Source organism: Mastigoproctus giganteus, chromosome 14 (assembly GCF_048544385.1).
Source record: "Mastigoproctus giganteus isolate SK-2022 chromosome 14, ASM4854438v1, whole genome shotgun sequence".
NCBI lineage: Eukaryota > Metazoa > Arthropoda > Arachnida > Uropygi > Thelyphonidae > Mastigoproctus > Mastigoproctus giganteus.
The window spans coordinates 32,545,896-32,565,976 of record NC_143588.1 but is presented as its reverse complement, the minus strand read 5'-3'; the positions used below and the strand labels follow the sequence as shown (position 1 = coordinate 32,565,976).

General features: G+C 36.0%; 1 protein-coding gene across 3 annotated transcripts in view; it reads left to right on the top strand.

Annotated features, from left to right (window-relative positions):
• Positions 1-20,081, top strand: part of gwl (serine/threonine-protein kinase greatwall) — a 248,358-nt gene that overhangs the window by 2,079 nt on the left and 226,198 nt on the right. The window contains exon 3 of one of the 3 annotated variants that reach the window (XM_090388324.1): positions 10,639-10,694. The exons of the other annotated variants lie outside the window; for them this stretch is intronic. Coding sequence (XP_090244450.1) covers positions 10,639-10,694 — 56 coding nt within the window. The remainder of the gene's footprint in view (positions 1-10,638; positions 10,695-20,081) is intronic. 3 annotated transcript variants of the gene reach the window in all.

Here is a 20,081-nt window from a genome sequence, read left to right as displayed (position 1 = left end):
GTGGTTTGCCTTTCCATACAAACTGCAAATTTTGTTAGGATTTTTTCCTACATCTTAGTTGTAATATGTGATTAATCAAGTTATTTTTAACTCCAACTGATGTTTGTTCTCAAAAGTAATAACAATTTCTACTCCCTTTTTTTTGTGTGCTTTAAGAACCTAATATATATGAATGAAATCAGTATTGACTCATTCCACGTTTGCTATTTAGCAGACACTAATTGCATGGCAGCACTGTCTTAGATCAAAACTGGAAAATATCATATGAAATTTTGTAGAATTATTTCACATACCATGAAGCCTTTGCGTCAACTTGTCTGATGGTTCTGCACTTATGAGATGCTGTAAGTTTTGACTTGGCTGTATTATGGAATTGCAAATATTAGGTATTATTCCAAACAAACTCTATTGTCAAAATAATAGAGCAAGCTTATCTGCGAAAAGATCTAAACCTCCCAAGGACTTCCTAATTCATTTCACAAATATACGTGGTCTCAATTCCAATCTCAACGATGTCCATTTCCACTTGCAGTCTTCCAAACCCCATGTACTTTTTCTGACTGAATCTCAGTTATCAGTTGATTCAACTACTGCTCATCTCAGATGTCCAAATTATTTGCTGTATGATTCCTTTCGCCTCAAAGGTGGTACTTGTGCATATGTCCGTTCTGATATTCCCTGTCAGAGACTTGGCAATTTGGAATCTCCTCTCTTTGATCTTCTCTGGCTTAAAATCTCTCTACCTCATTGTGTAAAATTCATCTGTTGTCTCTACCGTTCTCCCAACTCCACTAATCACTTGGAGCTCTTTGACTTCCTCTCTTTGCAACTTGACTTTCTCCAGTCCAACTTTCCTAACAGTGAGGTAATTTTCCTTGGTGATTCTAACGTTCACAACTCCAGCTGGCTTCCGTTTTCTAGTCACACCGATCCGGCAGGTCGAGATGCTGAGGCTTTTGCAATTACTAATGACCTATCACAGGTTGTTCATTTACCTACAAGAATACCGGACAATCCTAATCATATAGCCAATACGCTTGATCTTTTTCTCACAAACAACCCTTCTAAGTACAAGGTTGAAGTGAGAGGTCCTTTAGGCACTTCAGATCACAACTTGGTGATTGTCTCTTCTCCAATGGAACCTTTATCTCATGGCTATTCCCAACCTCGTATTGTTTGGCATTACAAGAATGCAAAATGGGATGACCTGCGAGACTTCTTTTCTTCTTTTCCTTGGTCTGGTTACTGTTTCAAAACTTCTGATGTCAACGTTTGCTCAGATCGTGTCAGTGAAATTATTCTTGCAGGAATGGAATCCTTTATCCCACACTCCACTTTAAAATCTCGTCCTTTATCTAAACCTTGGTTTTCCAATAAATGTGCTAAGGCTGTCCAAGAGAAGAACGTTGCATATCGTAATTGGCTTGTTTCTAATTCTTCAGTTTCATTTTCTGCCTACACCAAAGCTTGCAACAATTGTAAAGCAGTTATTAATCAGTCCAAACTAGAGTTTGAATAGGCTAAGAGTAGAAAACTTGCTTCTTGCCCTAATGGTAGCCGAGCATTCTGGTCTCTTGCCAAAGCTATTGGCCGCAACTTTTGCCCATCTCTGCTCCCACCTCTGTCCAAACCAGATGGTTCTGTTGTCACTTCAGCCAAGGATAAAGCTGACCTGCTAGCATCCCATTTTTCTTCCAGCTCATGTATTAATGACCTTGGTAAAACACCTCCCACCATTCTTAACACGCTCCATTCAATGCCTCCTGTGGTCTTCCGTCAAAAGGATATCAGAAGGATTTTGATGAATCTTGATGCTACGAAAGCTCCAGGTCCTGATGGTATTTCTCCACTTGTTCTCAAAACCTGTGCTCCTGAACTTACTCCTATTGTTTGCCGCCTTTTTTCACTTTCTTATTCCAAAGGTGTTTTTCCTTCTGCTTGGAAATTTGCTCATATCCAGCCAGTTCCTAAAAAGGGTGACAAATCCCTCCCATCCAATTATCGTCCCACTGCAATTACTTCTACTCTTTCTAAAGTAATGGAGAAATCAATTAACCGCCAACTTTTAAACTACCTAGAAACCTTCCATCTGATCAACGATCGCCAGTATGGATTCCGTCAGTGTCGATCCACTGGTGATATTCTGGCTTATGTTACCCATTTATGGACTAATTCAATGGAAAGGTTCGGTGAAACACAAGTAGTTGCTCTTGACATCTCAAAGGCTTTCGATCGTGTTTGGCATAAAGATCTTCTAAACAAGCTTCCATCTTATGGTTTGCCAACTGTTTTTAGTAATTGGTTATCCAGTTTTCTCTCTGATCGCTCACTGAGGGTGATGGTAGATGGCTCTCTGTCTTCTAACTTCTCCACTAATGCCGGTGTCCCCCAAGGTTCAGTTCTTTCCCCCACTCTTTTCCTCTTGTATATCAATGACCTTCTTCCATTGACTGGAAATCCTATCCATAGTTTTGCCGATGATAGCACATTGCATTCAACTTTCCATTTTGAGAAACCTTGTCCAGCTCAATCAGCTTCAACTTCTCGAAAATCTGCTGCCAATTCCTTAAATGCCGATCTTCAGGTAATTCTCCAGTGGGGCAAAGACAACTTAGTTGATTTCAACCCTTCTAAAACTCAATCTTGTCTTATATCTCGCAAAAAGGATTCTTCTGCTCCTATGCTTATCTTTAGTGACACTCCGATTTCTAGGCAAAATGATATATCTCTTTTGATATATCTCAAAATGATATATCTCTTCCTCTGCATCTAAAAAACTTGGTTTTCTCTTTCGCTCTCGGCGTTACTTTTCTTCCAAACAGCTGCTCACTCTGTATAAATCGCAAATCCGCCCTGCCATTGAATATTGTTCCCACATCTGGGGTGGTGCCCCCAAAACCTCTCTCAGGCTTCTTGATTCCATTCAGAAGAGGGCAGTTAGGTTAATTAATGATTCATCTCTAACAGAGTCTCTCCACTCGCTTTCTCATAGACGCACTGTTTCTGCTGCATGCCTCTTCTACAGATACTTCCATGGGCACTGTTCTTCTGAATTGGCTTCTATAATTCCCGCTCTCTCTTTCAAAACAGTCTGAACACGTGCTGCCACCAGCCAACATCCATTTACTGTCCAACTTCAAACCCACAGAACCAACTTTTCATCTTCCTCATTTATTCATTCAACTGCCGTTTTCTGGAACAACCGTCCTTCATACGTATTTCCTGAAAACTACAATCTACAGAAGTTCAAGTCCAATATCAACAAATATCTTCTTTCGTCTTCTCAACCTCCAACCCAAGCACGGTACTAAGTACTATAGGTTCTAATACCTCTCGTGTTTGGGGTTCTCATATAAAAAAAAAAAAAAAAAAAACGCTGTGCTTGATTGAAAATAAATGTAGAAGTGAAGTGAGCCATACTGATGATTACGAAAGAACACACTAACCTATATTTCATTACAGTCTTTAGAAAAATAAAAATAACAACATTGATTTATGAAATGCAGGCTATTCGAACGTTTCATAAAATTTGAACTATATTGCCCTGCTGTACCCAAACCTGAATGTTGTGTGTTACTTGGTCCTGAGCTCTATTATGATTTGTGCTGTCAGCCCCGAACCTAGCCCTCAGGTTGGGTCAGGCTTAAGTTTGAGGACCAAGCCTGGGCCCATGCAAACCTCTAGTTTGAAGCTGCACCTATTATGCTGGTGTTGACCACCTGCTGTGAGCTAGGTGTTGAGGTGTGGTATCCATATTACATAGAGAGGAATGGCTGACCCTTTGTGTCGTCAGGTAAAACTAGTTGATAAATCAAATCACCCTTGTTTACTGGAAGCTTGAGTTGGGGAAGCATTTAGTCTACAGAGCGAGGTTCTGGTAACCCTATCTGAACTTTTATGCAGTATGAGTGATGTCTGATGTTACAGTGGGCATTGTGGCAAGGTCCAATATTTGTTACACTTTGAGGGAAAATAGCATTAAAATATTTTTTGTAAGCAGATTGCTAGATAGTCCACTATACCAAATCCAAAGGTAACTCTCTAGTAGGCATCCGGATCAGCTAGTGTGTTATCTTGCAACCTCGACTCTGCCAACTAGTGATGGGAAGGATCCAACTAGTGTGTATGTGGGAAGCACTGGCAAAGAACTGGATATACATTCTTGCTGAGCATACACCATATCCAAAAATTTCATTAAACCGTAACTTCCTCTACTTTTATTTATATAATGAATGCATCATGAATAGTCAAACTAACAGAAAAAACTCATTTTCAAAAAGATCCAAACCTCTAAAAAATTTCTTCATTTCTTAAATATACATGGTATCAGTTTCAATTCCAATGATTTTTCCACTTACAACCTGCCAAGACCCACTTACCTTCTTTCTTTTTTTTTTTTGACAGAATCTCAGTTATCAGTTGCTTCAACCGCTACTTATCTCAGTTGTTATTATTGACTTTATGGTTCCCTGCACTTAAAAAGGGGTACATACTTATGAATATCTCCACTCTAATATTCCTTTTCAAAGACTTCCTTATCTGGAATCTGTGCTGGCTTAAAATCTCTTTCTTTCTAAACCATTGTCAAATTCATCTGTTACCTCACAACTCTACTAATTTCTCAGAACATTCTGACTTCCTTTTTGAAGTTCTACTTTTTCCACTCTAACTCTTGTAACATTGAGGTAATTTTACTTGTATAATTTTATTTTAATGTTGATACAGGTCTTCTAATTATATGGGTACAGCTGGTAAAGATTTAGGGTTTTTACTGATTACTAATGACCTTAAACAACTTGTTAATTTATTTACTCGAATATCACACAATCCTAATCACAAACTCAACACACTTGATCTCCTCACTCATAACCCTTCTAAAGCTGAATATACAGTCAAAGTTAGTGATCTCCTAGGCACCTCTGATCACAAATTGGTGGTGGTAGTAGTGGCAAATGATGTAAGAAAGCAAACTTGTATAGCATCAGCAAAAAAAAAGAAAAAAAAAAGACAACAATACTACGCACTTCACCCATCCATACCCACCAAAAACTAGTCTAGTTCTTCCTTGAATTTATTCAAACTATCCACTTCCACAACAACAAATAGAAGCTTGTTCCAATAATCAACAACCAGTTAGCTGAAGGCAAACTAACACACATGTATCCTGCAGCCATCCTTCCTCAACTTAACTTTATTTGCTCCTCACGTGTAGTCTCAGTAGGAAGAAGAATGCATCAACATTGAGCTTACTCAATCCATTCAAGGCCTTAAACGCCTCAATCAGATCACCCGCATTTGACTAGTCTCCAGACGCTGTGGTTTTGCAGAACTGAAACCTTTCTAGGTAAGAGAGTACCCTTTTGAGAGTACCCTTAAGAGAGTTCCTTTCAACAATCTGGTTGCCCTTCTCTGCACCCGTTCCAGCAGAATTACGTCCTTCCTAAAGTGAGGAAGTGGCAGCATGTCTGAGTAGTCAGATATGAAATTCTCTTCAGAGAGTTTCATAGCTGACTGCACAATTATCCTTGAGTGTAGTACTGCACAGTTGATAAGTTACTTTGAGATTACTGCTATCCATATGCAGTACCTTGCATTTGTCAATGTTAAATTTCAACTGCCATTCTGAGCCCAGGAAACCAAATTTTCTTAGGTCTTGTTACAGTAGGCCACCTTAATCACTGTTGCTAACCACCCCTGCCAATCTTTGTATTATCTGCAAACTTAGACATTAAGCCAGATTTACTTTCATCAGTATCTTTAATAAGTATTGAAAACAACAATTGGCCCAGCACTGAACCCTGGGGAACTTCACTAACAGCATTAGTCCACAAAAAAAAAAATAAAAATAAAAAAAAAATAAATAAAATAAATAATAAGAGCAGTGCCCTTCATGGACTAATGTTGTTGATAACCACTCTATCTTCTTCTACTTAACCATCCTCTTTTCCATGGTAGTAACTTGCTCTTAATGCCACATTTCTCTAGTTTGTACATCATTCTTTTATGTGCAACAGTATACTATACAGACAAATAGTGGGCCATCAAATCAGAATGTCTCATAATGGGGACTTTAACTTTACAGATGTTTGACTGGAATTTGTGGTTGGTCACTCACACACTAGCAAGGCTTTTGTGGATTTCTTGGACGACTGTTTTCTATAGCAGCATGTTAGAAAGGCAACAATACAGGAAGCAATACTGTTGAACTGGTTATCTAAAATGATTCTTAATGCATTAAGAATCTGCAGGTAAAACACCCACTGGGTGGCAGCAATCACAGTGTACTAATGTGAAATTTAATTAAAGACATAACTACTGTAAAAGGAATGGCTTTTGCTTTCATAAGGGTAACTGGTCTTAGGCAGTTTTTAAATTTTGTGCAGTGGGACCAACTGATGATTTTAGCAACAACAGCAAATTCAAAATGGGCAGTATCCAGGAAAGTAATCAAAGGTGCTACTAAGCTTTTCATACCAACTAAGAAATACTGTTCAAGGTTTAGGCCTAATTGGATATCAGATGAACTAATGAGACACATAAGAAGAAAAGTGTATGGAGTGCATATAAATTATTAGGCGATACAGAAGCCTATAGAAGATAAATAATACTGTAATCAAGTCACAAAGGAGGTTAGGCAAGCTAAGCCAAACCAAACGATGAGAAGTGTCTGGAAAAAAATGCAAAGAAAAACAGCAAAAATTTCTATACTTATGTTAACAGTAGATGGAAGGGATTGAATCATATTTTTCCTTGATATCTATGGGTTAACTGTTGATGACCCTGCTCAGGTTGCGACAAATTCAATAGGTATTTTGCATCTTAATTCGCACACGAGGAATTCTTTCGGGGAGGCCAGGAGTTTATCGAACTTTACGAGGAGTTAACTGACTTTGTGATAACTGAAAGGAAAGTAGAAGAAAAATTGTTGAAGATGGACATAAAAAGGGCACCTGGAGTGAATGCAATCTATCAAATTATATTAAGGGAGGCAGCAAAGGAGTCGAGCAAACCCTTAGCCATAATTGTGAGAACATCATTAGATTCAGTGAAGGTCTCTGAAGACTGGAGATGTGTGAATGTATCCCCATTTCATAAAGGGGGAATCAAAAGGCGAAATGAGTAATTACAGACCTGCTAGTTTAACATCTGTTCCGGGGGAAAATAATGGAATCATTGTTTAAAGAAGTAATGCAGGACCATCTGGGCAGGCATGCAATTATACTGCAATCAGCATGATTTGTTAAGTAGTGGTCTTATCTAACCAATCTGATAGGTTACTATGATGCAGTGACCAAGGTGGAATGCAAAAAATAATTTTGACATCATATACTTGTTACCCCTCTCCCCACACCCCAAAGATCTCCTATAATAAATTAATGGATGCACCATCCTTTTTTACTACAATAAAATATCCGAGCTTGATTATCGGTAATTGACCCTCCTTTTTCCATTACCTTTCCTATCTTATAAAAAAAACTTAATTTCAGGTTTTAATTACAAGTCACCCAGAATGATTAGAGTTTGTGTTGTAAATCTCTTCATTTTCTTTATAAACTCCCAGGGTTGAGTGTTGGGACCATTGTTGTTTTCTATATTTATCAATGATATTGATGAAGGTATAACAGGCTTAATGCCCAAGTTTGTAGGTGATGCAAAGGTTGGCAGGGTTGTTAATGACTAACGGTGGTACGCTGCTGCAACAGGTTCTGTAAAAGTTGGGCAGATAGGCTGAGAGGTGGCAACTAAAGTTTAACGTTGACAAATGCAAAGTACTGCATATGGATTGTAGTATCCCCAATTCACCTGCTACTTAACTTACAAACTGGGCAGTACTACAATTATGGTAGTGGAGAATGAAGAAGACCTTGGGGTAATTGTGCAGTCAGATATGAAGTTTCAGAGCAGTGCAGATAGGCTGCCAGAGCAGCTCATGGGGGGGTCTTGTCAGTGATATACAGGAACTTTGCTAGCACACCTTGAGTACCACATACAGGTCTGGAAGCCTTATCCTAGGAAGGATGTAGAGCTGCTGGAACAAGTAGAGAGAAGGGCAATGAGACTGGTGAGGGGAACAGAGGGGTGCTCTTACCAAGAAAGGCTTAAGTTCTGCAAATTGCAATGTCTGGAGACTAGGCGAGGTGATTTGATTGAGGTGTATAAGGCTTTGAATGGTTTGAGCAAGTTCAATGCTGATGGGATTCTTCTTCTTGCTCCTATTATGCATTTGAGAGGGGAGGCATAAATTAAAATTGAGTAAAGACAGTTGCAGAATAGATCTGCAGAAATTTGCTTTTAGTCAGCAAGTGGTTGATTGTTGGAATAAACTTCCATCTGTTATGGCAGTTGATAGATTAAATAAATTCAAGAAAGAACTGGACAAACTTTTGGTGCAAATTGAATAGGTGAATGAGAAGTGTTTTTATTTGGCTGATGCTGTATAAGCTTTTTTTCTTGTCATATGCCACTACTAATGCTAATAAAAACTGTTGTACAATCTGGAGCTGTCGCCGGGTTTGCAGGGTGGTTAACGACAATCATCAGGGTGAGCTACTGCAACAAGATCTCAGAAAATTGGATCGATGGGCTGACAAATGGCAGTTGAAGTTTAACATGGACAAATGCAAGGTACTGCATATTGGTAGCAGTAATCCCAGAGTAACTTATAAACTTTGTGGTTCTACACTCAGGATAGTGGAGAATGAAAAAGACCTTCGGCGCAGATGCCGCAGACTTGCTGAGATAGTTCATGTCGCAGACCTGAGATGCGTGGTACATATAGATTGTCGGTCATCCTGCAACCACTATAACTGATGAAGGTGGCCGCTGCTGCCGAAAGCTCCTGTATTAGTGGTTCTAGTGATTTTTAGACTTTTATCGCTTTTAATTTTATATATTTTATTGAATTTTATTCTTGTTATATATTTATTTGATTTTGTTTTAATATTTTAACATATAGTTATACAATCAGTATGCATATGTTTTATTTTATTTTATCATAGTAAAGATGTTTTACAGATTTGATTCTATTTTAGTAGCATTACAGATGAATTACAGAGTTCCTGATTCCAGAGGCCTTTTCAATTAAGATAATTATTCCTTGTATGGTTAGTCTGTATCTTGAGTATTGCATACAGGTCTGATGCCTCACTTTAGGAAGGATGTGGATCTGCTGGAACAGGTGCAGAGAATGGCAATAGACTGATGAAGGGAACAAAAGTGTGCTCTTACCTAGAAAGGCTTCAGTTCTGTAAATTGCAATATCTCGAGACTAGGCACCTGTTGGGGTCATCTGATTGAGGTGTTTAAAGCCTTGATTGGATTGATCGAGCTGAATATTAATGGCATTCTTCCACTTACACACAAGGGGCCATAAATTCAAGTTGGGGAAGGATGGTTGCAAGATAGATGTTTGGAAGTCTACCTTCAACGAGCGGGTGGTTGATTGTTGGAACAGGCTTTTATATTTTTGTTGTGGAAGTGGATGGGTTGAAAAAAATCTAAGAACTAAACAAATTATTTAGAGGGCACAGTGGATGGGTGAATTGTGTAGGTGGATTTTTTTTTTTTTGCTGGGGCTATATAAGTTGGCTTTCTTGCATCATTTGCCATTACTACTACTGCTAAACACTATGCCAAGTTTTTGTCAGAGCATTCATTCAGCCTTCAGCATTCCAACATGTTATTAGCATGTAGCCTTAATAAATTTGGACAGTGTAGCTTAAGTACACTACCTGTTTAAACCTAAATTAAAGTTTATTGTTTAAAAATATTTATTTTCTCTTTGTTTGAACTCTTTATACCAGTGGTTTTCAACCGGGGTGCCGCAACAACATTCCAGGGCTGCCACGTAATTTGGGTTTAAGTTACTTAAACTTATTTTTTAAAAATTTATATGTTCATTTCATTATAAAAAGGTGTACGGTATCTTTTTAATTTTGTGGTGATCTATAATTGATGTTTTCTTAGTACCTCTATATAAAGAATAAAATTATTATATACTGTTTGTATATATATATGTATATATAAAATCGATCTAACAGGCAGAAAATTGAGTAGGGGTGCCGCAAAATAAAATAAATTACTTAGGGGTGCCGTTATTAAAAAAAAAGGTTGAAAACCACTGCTTTATACTGAAGTTTGCATTGAATATAAACATTTGTATCAATTTTTTTTGTTATATTTGTGTCCTAATATTATTTAAATAAATTTACATGCCATTTTTTTTTTTTATCAACTGTGACAATATTTGCAAATATTTACATATCATTATATTTTATAATTTGGACTTTCCACTAATTCAAATTGGCTCTTTTTGTTCTTAGTGTCTCAGGAACTGAGGTTTTATTATACTTAAGTTGAAATGGGTGAATACAAATGAGGAAAGTTAGCATTGGTTAGTCTGTGTTTTTTTTTTTTTTTTTAATTAAGCTGACTACATAAGCTTGCTTTCTTGTTTTGCATATACCAATATTAAAATAAAAGGTATAAGTAATAGAATGTCTCTAATTTTAAACATTTACTGCTTTATAATAGCTAATGCAATTTAGATTAGAATTTTCTCCCATTTTTCCTGTTTTTTTTTTTTTTTCCTAGAATTTGTATAATTGTAATTATTATAATTCAATAATTTTTCCTCAGCTGACTAGTATTGATGATTTTACAATAATCAAACCAATTTCACGAGGAGCTTTTGGGTGAGTAACTTTGTATACATTTCAGATTTTTTTTTAGTGTAATAAATTTAAATCCTCCTTATATTTTGTTGTTTTTTAATGAAATACGCTTAGCTAAAATCTACATTAGGTGTGTATATAGTAGGGCTTGCATAAAACTAAGAAATTTCAAAACCGAGTTTAACCGAAGTTTACTCTTAAAACCGGTTTTAAATCCGATTTTCTCAGACTTAGGGAAAATAATTAAAAGCTTATAACACGGGTATTTATTTTATCTTGGGTAGATTGTACCACTCGTAATCAAATCTTTTAAACAAAATCTATCACCTCTTGTAGTAAAAAAAATAAAAAAATTAAAATTCTCCAAAAAAGTAGCCAGCTTGAGATTATACAAAATTAAAAATTGTATTCAACTCCTTTGAATAAAAACTATCTTCTCGTATAGTAAACAAAAAAATAATAAGCCCTATAATAATAAATAAATAAAAATAATGTGAAAAAAAACAGCTTGGGGAAATTACTTTACTATTTATTGCTGAGCTTTTTTCTGAAAATGATCCTTTAAAAAACACAGTATATTAAGCATTTTTCCTGATAGACTTGACCTTATTTTTGTGTTAAAGAGACCAGTGATCGAAAACACTCTCTCGGATAGGACACTTGTTGGTTTAATGGTCAGTAGTGCTCTATAAACTTTCTCCAGCTTTTCACTTCCGCTAGTTGCCTCCAAAATTTTAAATTCTTTGCTGATTTCCAATTCACTGGGATATTTTGAAGGCTCTTCAGTTAATCTCTTTATTACGCTATCATACTCTCGCATGAGTGTATCTCCAACATCGGAACTAGATGAGTCTTTGTTTTCTTATAAAAGAACAGTTCGTTTATTTTCAGTTTCTTCATTCAACGCTAAGACTTCTTCGGAATTGTTTGCAAATAATCTCTGATAAATCTCATCAGCATGCTTTTTTAAAACTTGCTTACTTGGAAAATCAAAAGTTCTTGAACCTGAATCGTCTTTCCTAAACTTTTTGGGGTTGTGTAGATAGCTCAGCAAAGCCACAGTTTGGCAATTTCGTCTTGCATTGTACAACTGCAAAAGGCTTTGGTGAAACTTTAAAGCAAATAGGTTTTCTGCTGTATCAAGCTTAGCGAGCAGAAATTCTATTGAAGACTCTGCTTTAAGTAAGTTTGTATCTTCTGAGATTTTAACCTTCAGAATCATTTAAACTGTTCGCAAAGTTTCACATAGCAATTCAAGTGTTTTCCAGCCATCGTCAGACACAGCTTCAGTTGACAGTACTGCACATAGAGCATTTGGAATGCAATTTTTCAATTTCAAAAATCTCTCAATCATATAGAATGTGCTATCCCATCTAGTCTTGCAGTCTAATATAAGTTTATGTTCTTTCCCATTAAATTTTGCTTTAACAAAATTTTGTAATATGTCATTTTTGGTAGGCGATTTTCGAAAAGCTTGCAAATTTTTCTGACTTTGTTAATAGTTTGTGCAATCTTGGCCATTGGATTGAAAAAATAAATGAGCTCATCGGTAAAGTCGATTTGATGAAGCATGCCTTGCTGTCTTTCTTCAACTTCTTAACTTTATCACTACTTTCTTCATTATTTTCATTTTCTTCATTGTCTTTGGGAGACTCAGAGACTGTGGCACCATAATTGATACAGGCTCCTCCGTAACCAGGTGGGAAGGAGCAGCAGTGCGTGGCACACGCTTCTTGATTAGACCGTGGTTCGAGCCCGTCACCACCAAATACGGAGGATGTGGAAAGGTCAGGGAATGACCACCGCATATCCCAGAGCAATATGGCCTTAGTTGCTAATGCTCCTAAAAAAACTAAATAACAAATAACCAAAATAACCATAATTGATTGCTTTTTCATAAAGTACATCTATAACTGATAGATGTATACAATGGGCTATACATTGTTGGTGATTAGGCGTAATTTGCTTGCCAAACTTAATCATCATTGCTGCTCCATCGGTGGTACAGGCAACAATATCCTCATCCAAGTTCAAACCAAATTCCTTCAAGTGTCCATTCACAATTTACTCAGTTCTTCTGCTATCAAGTGAACCATTAATCTCAATAAGACCTAACGACTAATGATTGTCTTTTGAATGCACATTTATATTCATATACCTTTTATTTTGTATGGACGTATATTCATCTAGAGTCAACGAATACCGTGCACCCAAAACCAATGAATTTTTGAAATGCTGAGTGAGTTCTTCTTTCTTAGTTTTATAATAATTCAGAACCGTAGTTTTAATTCCATTCACTGAGGCTGGTGGTAATTTATCATATTTATTTCTCTGGAGGTGAAGGCTTGATTGTATAAACTCACTCTTGGTAAATGAATTAAAAGAAAATCCATCTAAAGCAGCTAATTTTGAAATCTCTTCTTCCATAGATTTTTTAACGATAAAGTTTTCTAATGTTCTTACCATTTTTACGGGAGGTTCACTGTTATCTTGTTTAATGTCAATCTGATGCATTTTCTTTAAATGCAACATCAAAGATGATGTAGATCCTTCAGATGACTTCATTATCTTCTGACATTTCGAACATTGTGCTTCATCTTTGCTTTTTCGTGCAAAACAATTCCATACATTTGATTTCATCTGTACTAGTAGGAATTTATATCACCGGCAATTTTAAATAAAAATATTGAAGATAACAAAGGCACAAGACTGTGTCACTCCCGCAAGCACTGAATGAAGAGTCTAAACGAGGCAAGTTTCAAAATTTCCACGAAAGAAATTTTTTATTTATTTACTTGCAATTTTTTTTCCCCCAACTAAATCTATTGTATTTTCAAAATTACATAAAAGCTAAATTTGCTGAAGCTGCTTTTTGGAGAACATTTAATCGCAAATTTAATAGGAATAAAGAAGCAAAAAACTTTGTACGATTGAAATTTGATGCAATATTCAGCGAATCTGTTTCTAGTGGGTAACCATCAATAAGGCACGTTCCATCACTTGCCTGGCGAACAAGATAGATGGAACGGAGAAATGTTGAGCATTTTCTTTTACGCTATCACTCCGACTCACTCAGTCGTAAATGAGTTCACCTGCATCGTGCCATGATACAGGTGGGAAGATAAAAGGTACCCCTCCTAGATTTGGGCCACTTGCCCATGAGATTCGTACCTAAACATAAAATAAAATAAAAAACATGTTTAAAACATAAAGCAGTTGAACGATCCAGACAAACGAACAAACAAAAGAAAATGTGTGTAACAAAAAACTATATTCGAGGGCTAACTAAGAAAATATTCGAATCCAGTTTTAGAAGCTCTGTTTCGGTTTTTACAACTCAGTATGAAAACTGATTTAACTGGTTTTATGAAACTGGTTTGCAAGCCCTAGTATATAGTATTTAACTATGAATTATTCCTCATTAGTTAATTCTGCCATTCTAGTGTTTGATTAGAGCAGCGTTTCTCAAACTGTGTTCTGTAAGATGTGAACAAGTGTTACACGAAAAATCGTAATTAATAATTAAAAAAAATTAATTAATCAATTTTACATATTTGTAGCATACACAACTTTTGTATCATTATAATATTTAACATATATTTTTTGGTTAATATACTGGCTTAGACTAATAATCAAATAGACCGCGGAACACTTTATTTTAGCGTGCTTTGCATAGAGAAGTATGCGTGGGTAATGACGCCTATGAAAAAGTAGCAATATAGTGATCTAATATGCCAGTTGTATGCAATTTAGCCTGGAATTTAGCCACGTGTTGAGGGAGAGTAGGAAATGAACCAATATCATAACTAAACTCACTTCCTTGTATAAATTTTTTTTGATAATTATTAGTATTTCGAAATATTATTACTAAAATATGTGACCATAGATTTGTGGTTGACAAAAGGAACTTTAAAACGAGAAGCAAAGTACTTCTAGTAGTGCAACTTGCTCGATGAAAGTGAACACAATATTGTCACACTTCAAAGTGAGGATGAACAATTGCAGCATTTTGTTCCCCAGAAATCTGAAGTGAAAAAACATGAACCAACTAATAAAAGACAAAAACGAAAGTATAATGACAGTTATTTGAATTTCGGCTTTACATGTGTTGGAAATAAGATGCTCCTGATGCACAGCGAGCCATATGTAATAAAATATTAGCAACAGTTCTTTGACTCTCACTAATCTTGTTTCGTAAGTGTTCCTTGAATATGTTCTGAGATGAAAAGTGTTCCGTGACTAAAAAATTTTGGGAAACGCTGGAGTAGAGAATTGTTTTAAATGATTTTGATTTTTTTTTTTTTCTATATCTCATTTTAATCTTATTACACAAAAATATTTCATGTAAGAAACATTTGTGATAGCCACAAAATCCTTACTGTGTTATCTCAACCACAGCACTCTTCAGATAATAAACAGTGAATGAAATACACTTTTTAATAATATATTCTAAACGATAATATATTTTTAATAATATATTCTAATATTTGGAAATTAATATATTCTAAATGAAGGAAATGTGATAGTGTAATAATATTTTTCATCATTTGCAGAAAACTATTTTCTTGCAGACACATTTGCTGTTTGAATGTGTCTGCAAGAATCGCATAGTATAAGAATATAACAGAATTTTGGCAGTCATGGTTCAAGACTATACACTGTGCAGTCGAAGAATTTTGAGCTCTTGGAAACAAGTTTTTTGAAACATTTTTTGAATTTTTTTTATGTAATGTATTAAATTGTATGCAATAAATAACTTAATAGTCCTAGTCACATTTGTTAGCTTATTTTGAAAATTTTGATAGAGATTTTGTAAGTTATGGCTTAATATTTGTACAACTTTTGGATTTGATTTGAATGTCGTATCTTATAACTAGTGGTGTAGTGCAAAACATTACAATTCCATGGTAGTGGAATTGTCATGAATAAGTATCTCAATGGTTTCTACCACATAGGTTGGCATTTTTTTTTTTTTTTTGTTTTTAATTTAAAAAAAATTATTTCTAGTAAGATTAAATTAATTTTAACTAGTTTAAAACTGTATGAATGTAATGTTATAGCATAATAAATGTAATGTAAACTTGATAGTATAATAAATATATAATAGCCTGCTTGTATAAAAGTAATGTTGCTACATAACCTGAGAATAGAGATCTTATTGCATTTAGGAATCTATTAGTTTAGTGTACTACAGCAGGCCCCCGTTATAACGCGGTTCGCTTTACGCTGATTCGCTATAACGCTGTTCTTATATTATAATCCGTATCTGACTATAATGCTGTCACAGATCACTATAACGCTCTTTTACAGATTGAATTTTTGGCATATTTAAACAAAATTGTTTCATTTGTTGGAGTCGATAGCTTGAAAATGAATAGCAAAATAGCATTAAAACGTTTCCCACGCCGACTTGAGAAATTTTCCCATGCTCAGTGAAATTTTCTCGCAAGCTAATTTAATTGCGGTACAGTGACTTGTTACGTAGTTCCGAGATCAACATTTTAAAAAATGATCAAGTATATTGCTTGTAATATTTGCGTTATGTGCATTTATCCGAAGTCTACTCATCACTCTCAAGGTCTTCTAAACAAGCTTCCATCTTATGGTTTGCCAACTGCTTTTAGTAATTGGTTATCCAGTTTTCTCTTTGATCGCTCACTGAGGGTGATGGTAGATGGCTCTCTGTCTTCTAACTTCTCCACTAATGCCAGTGTCCCCCAAGGTTCAGTTCTTTCCCCCACTCTTTTCCTCTTGTATATCAATGACCTTCTTCCATTGACTGGAAATCCTATCCATAGTTTTGCCGATGATAGCACATTGCATTAAACTTTCCATTTTGAGAAACCTTGTCCTGTTCAATCAGCTTCGACTTCTCGAAAATCTGCTACCAATTCCTTAAATGCTGATCTTAAGGTAATTCTCCAGTGGGGCAAAGACAACTCAGTTGATTTCAACCCTTCTAAAACTCAGTTATCTTGTCTTATATCTCGCAAAAAGGATTCTTCTGCCCCTATGCTTATCTTTAGTGACACTCCGATTTCTAGGCAAAACAATATATCTCTTTTGGGGATTACCCTGACTTCTAATCTCTCTTGGCACAAGCACATTACAAATATTGCTTCCTCTTCATCTAAAAAACTTGGTTTTCTCTTTCGCTGTCGGCGTTACTTTTCTTCCAAACAGCTGCTCACTCTGTATACCTCCTTGAGTAAATCCCACTTCAACACACTGTGATCACTGCCACCTAGTGGTTCATTTATCTGCAGATTCTTAATGCATGAAGAATCACTACTGATAATCAGATCAAGAGTATTGCTCCCTCTTGTTGCCTCACGAACATGCTGATGTAGAAAACAATCATCCAATAAATCCACAAAAGCCTTGCTAGTGTGTGAGTGACCAACCCACAAATTCCAGTCAATATCTGGGAAATTAAAATCCCCCATTATAAGACTCTCTGATTTACTGGCCCACTCTATTTCCCTGTACAATATCTTATTATACTCATCAGAGTCATTAGGCCTATAGCACACTCCTACTCTCAATTTTGATTTCCCTATGCTTATGTCACACCAAACTGACTCGACACTGCCCTGTCCATCGATGTCGACTGGCTTCACTTCCTTGGACTTTATGTGTTTCTTAATTAATAGCATAACCCCTCCTGTCCTGTCTATCCTTTTTATACACATTGTATTCCCCAAATTCCAGTTCCGCATTACTTATATCTGTGTGACACCACGTCTCTGATATCCCAACAATATCTACCTTTGATGTTTTGAGCAATACCTCAAATTCATCAAATTTATTTACCAAACTCCTAGCATTGGTGTACACGCAGGTATACATGCACCTGTTTCTATTCTTAGCTACCCTAATACAACCCAGGTGTTTCCTTGTACCGCAATGACTACCAGCAGTCTCTGAATTATCCTGCATCTTGTTTTCCAGGCTTCTGCTCATTTCAATAGAAGCAGTGCAAGAATCACTTCCACCTCTGCCAGTGGCTACTGTTAATCTATTAGTCCTTGTATCCCCCCCAACTAGCAGTTTTCCAACCCACCTAACACTGCCTCGACAGCATCAGCAAAAATTCTTGCACCCTTTCTATTTCACATTCACACGTACTATATTCACATGTACTACACCAAAGCAATGCAGATTGTGAACAGTGAAAAAAGGTGGGGGGGGGGAGAGTGTAGAATGAAATGTCACCTGTCAGACTACAGAAGTGGGCTGATGTATATTTACCATGTTATAAGCCCTGCATCTTTCATCATGCTGTACAATAACTGCTTCCATAACGGGGTATATGCAGGTTCCACTATTGTGATTAACGTTGGTACCAGCTGCAGTTATATGGATCATTTCCAACTAGCAGCAATAACAAGAATCATGTGCAGTTTGAAATTTCAACATTGATTTGTGGTAGTGCATGTGCATATGTTGCTCCTTTGCAAGATATATTGATCTTATGTTATACTACTTGTCTTAAGTTGATGAAGGGGCACAATGTTCCAAAAGCTTAATGTATATTTTGTTTTTTTTTTCTTATTGCTTTCAGTACTTTTATCACTTTTAACATATATATATATATATTGTTACTACAGCCTGTTACTACCCCCACTTACGTAATCTGCATAAGTCGGAATTTCCCTAAATGCTTTTTCAGTACTTGCAAATTTGATTGAAATTGGTTGAAGCAAAAAGAAATGTTTGACGAACATGTAAATATAATTATTTATTCAATTTTTTTATCTCATGTGCAGGAAAAATTACAAAAAGTGTACAAAATTACAAAAATTTCAAAACTATAAAATTTCAAAAAGAGAGAGGAGACAGGCATAATTGTCAGCAAGTTTTATGTTTTGAGCATCGCTGCCAGAATTAACTCTCTAGCTGATCAATGCCGCTGTGGAGATTTAGAAGGAGTTTTTTCCAACACATCACAAAATTTCTCTGCAGCTGCAGAATCGGCACTGGCAACTTCGCCGCATACTTTAATGTTTTGGAAACCAGCACGTTGCTTGAACCTACTAAACCACCTGTTGCTTGCCACGAACTTGGCTTGGGTTTTGCCATACTTATTCTTAATATCTTCATAAATACTACTTGCTTTTTGCTTGAATAGCCATTGCACTCAGGGGGCACTTGCTTCTGAATCTGATTTTCCATCCATATTATTAATAGCTTTTCCCCCTTCGATATAGCACCTGAATGCTATTTTGTGATCACTGTTGATCCTTTAACATGTTCTTTTATATGTGCACCATCCCTTAAAATAGTACTCACTGTTGAAGCAGCGAGACCTAATTCTGTGCAATAGATGACAAACTTTGTCTGCTTCATACCTCTTAATTAATCATCTTCATTTCTAAATCAATTTTGTTTCATTTCCTAGCAGTGCCAGCACTTGCATTTTTGAGTTGGTCTCTTTCCCTTCACCATTGTAATAAGTAAATAGGAATGAAGAGAAGATTCTGAAAATTTATTTGTTTTTTATATGATTGAAGATTTCAGTGAAGGGGAACTCATTTCACCATAATACTGTAACGTAAAAACCCACACAATTCCAGTTATCGGTATTATCGCAAATGCAATAAGATCACATTTACTACCTGTTTATAATATTGCGCTAACAGAAAAGCCCAATAAACCAGAAAGTGCAAATTGTTTTTATTGTTTTATGGTAGTGACCTCCAGAAATGTGTTTTAGAAAAATATTACAAAGGCGTTCAAAATTGATTCTTATAACGGAACATATGATAACAATGAAAGTGTAGTGCAATTTCCATTATAAAATGACCTTTTAGAGAGATAAATAGCTTAGTTATATAGCGAAAATTTCAGCTTTCGAGGGTTTGGAATGAATTACCAAAAAAAACAATGTGTATTGGGTTCACGTTATGATATTTTCACAATACCTCCATTTATTCCTATGAGATGCAAATACATTTCCACGTTTTTTTTAAGTGTGCACTGGCCCGCAAAAACTTATGTAAAGTCGAATTTCTGTAAGTCGAGTATTACCTAAGCCTGGGAGGGCTCTATAGTTAATAAGTTTCTGTACATTGTATTTTATTTTTACTATATTTTTAATAAAGTTTTTAAGGAGGCAATTATCCCATTGTACAAGGTAATGGTTAGGCTGCATCTTGAGCACTGTGTAAAAGTCTGGAGGCCTACTTTTAAGAAGGATGTAGATCTGCTGGAATGGGTACAGAGACAGGCAACAAAATTGGTGAGGGGGAACAAAAGGTGGTCTTACCAAGAAAGGCTTAAGTTCTGTAATTTGCAGCATTTGGAGACTTAGACACCTGTGAGGTGATCAGATTGAGATGTTTGTCTTTTAATGGATTCAGCATGCTTAGAGCTGATGGCATTCTATCTTTTGCTTAGACTACCCAC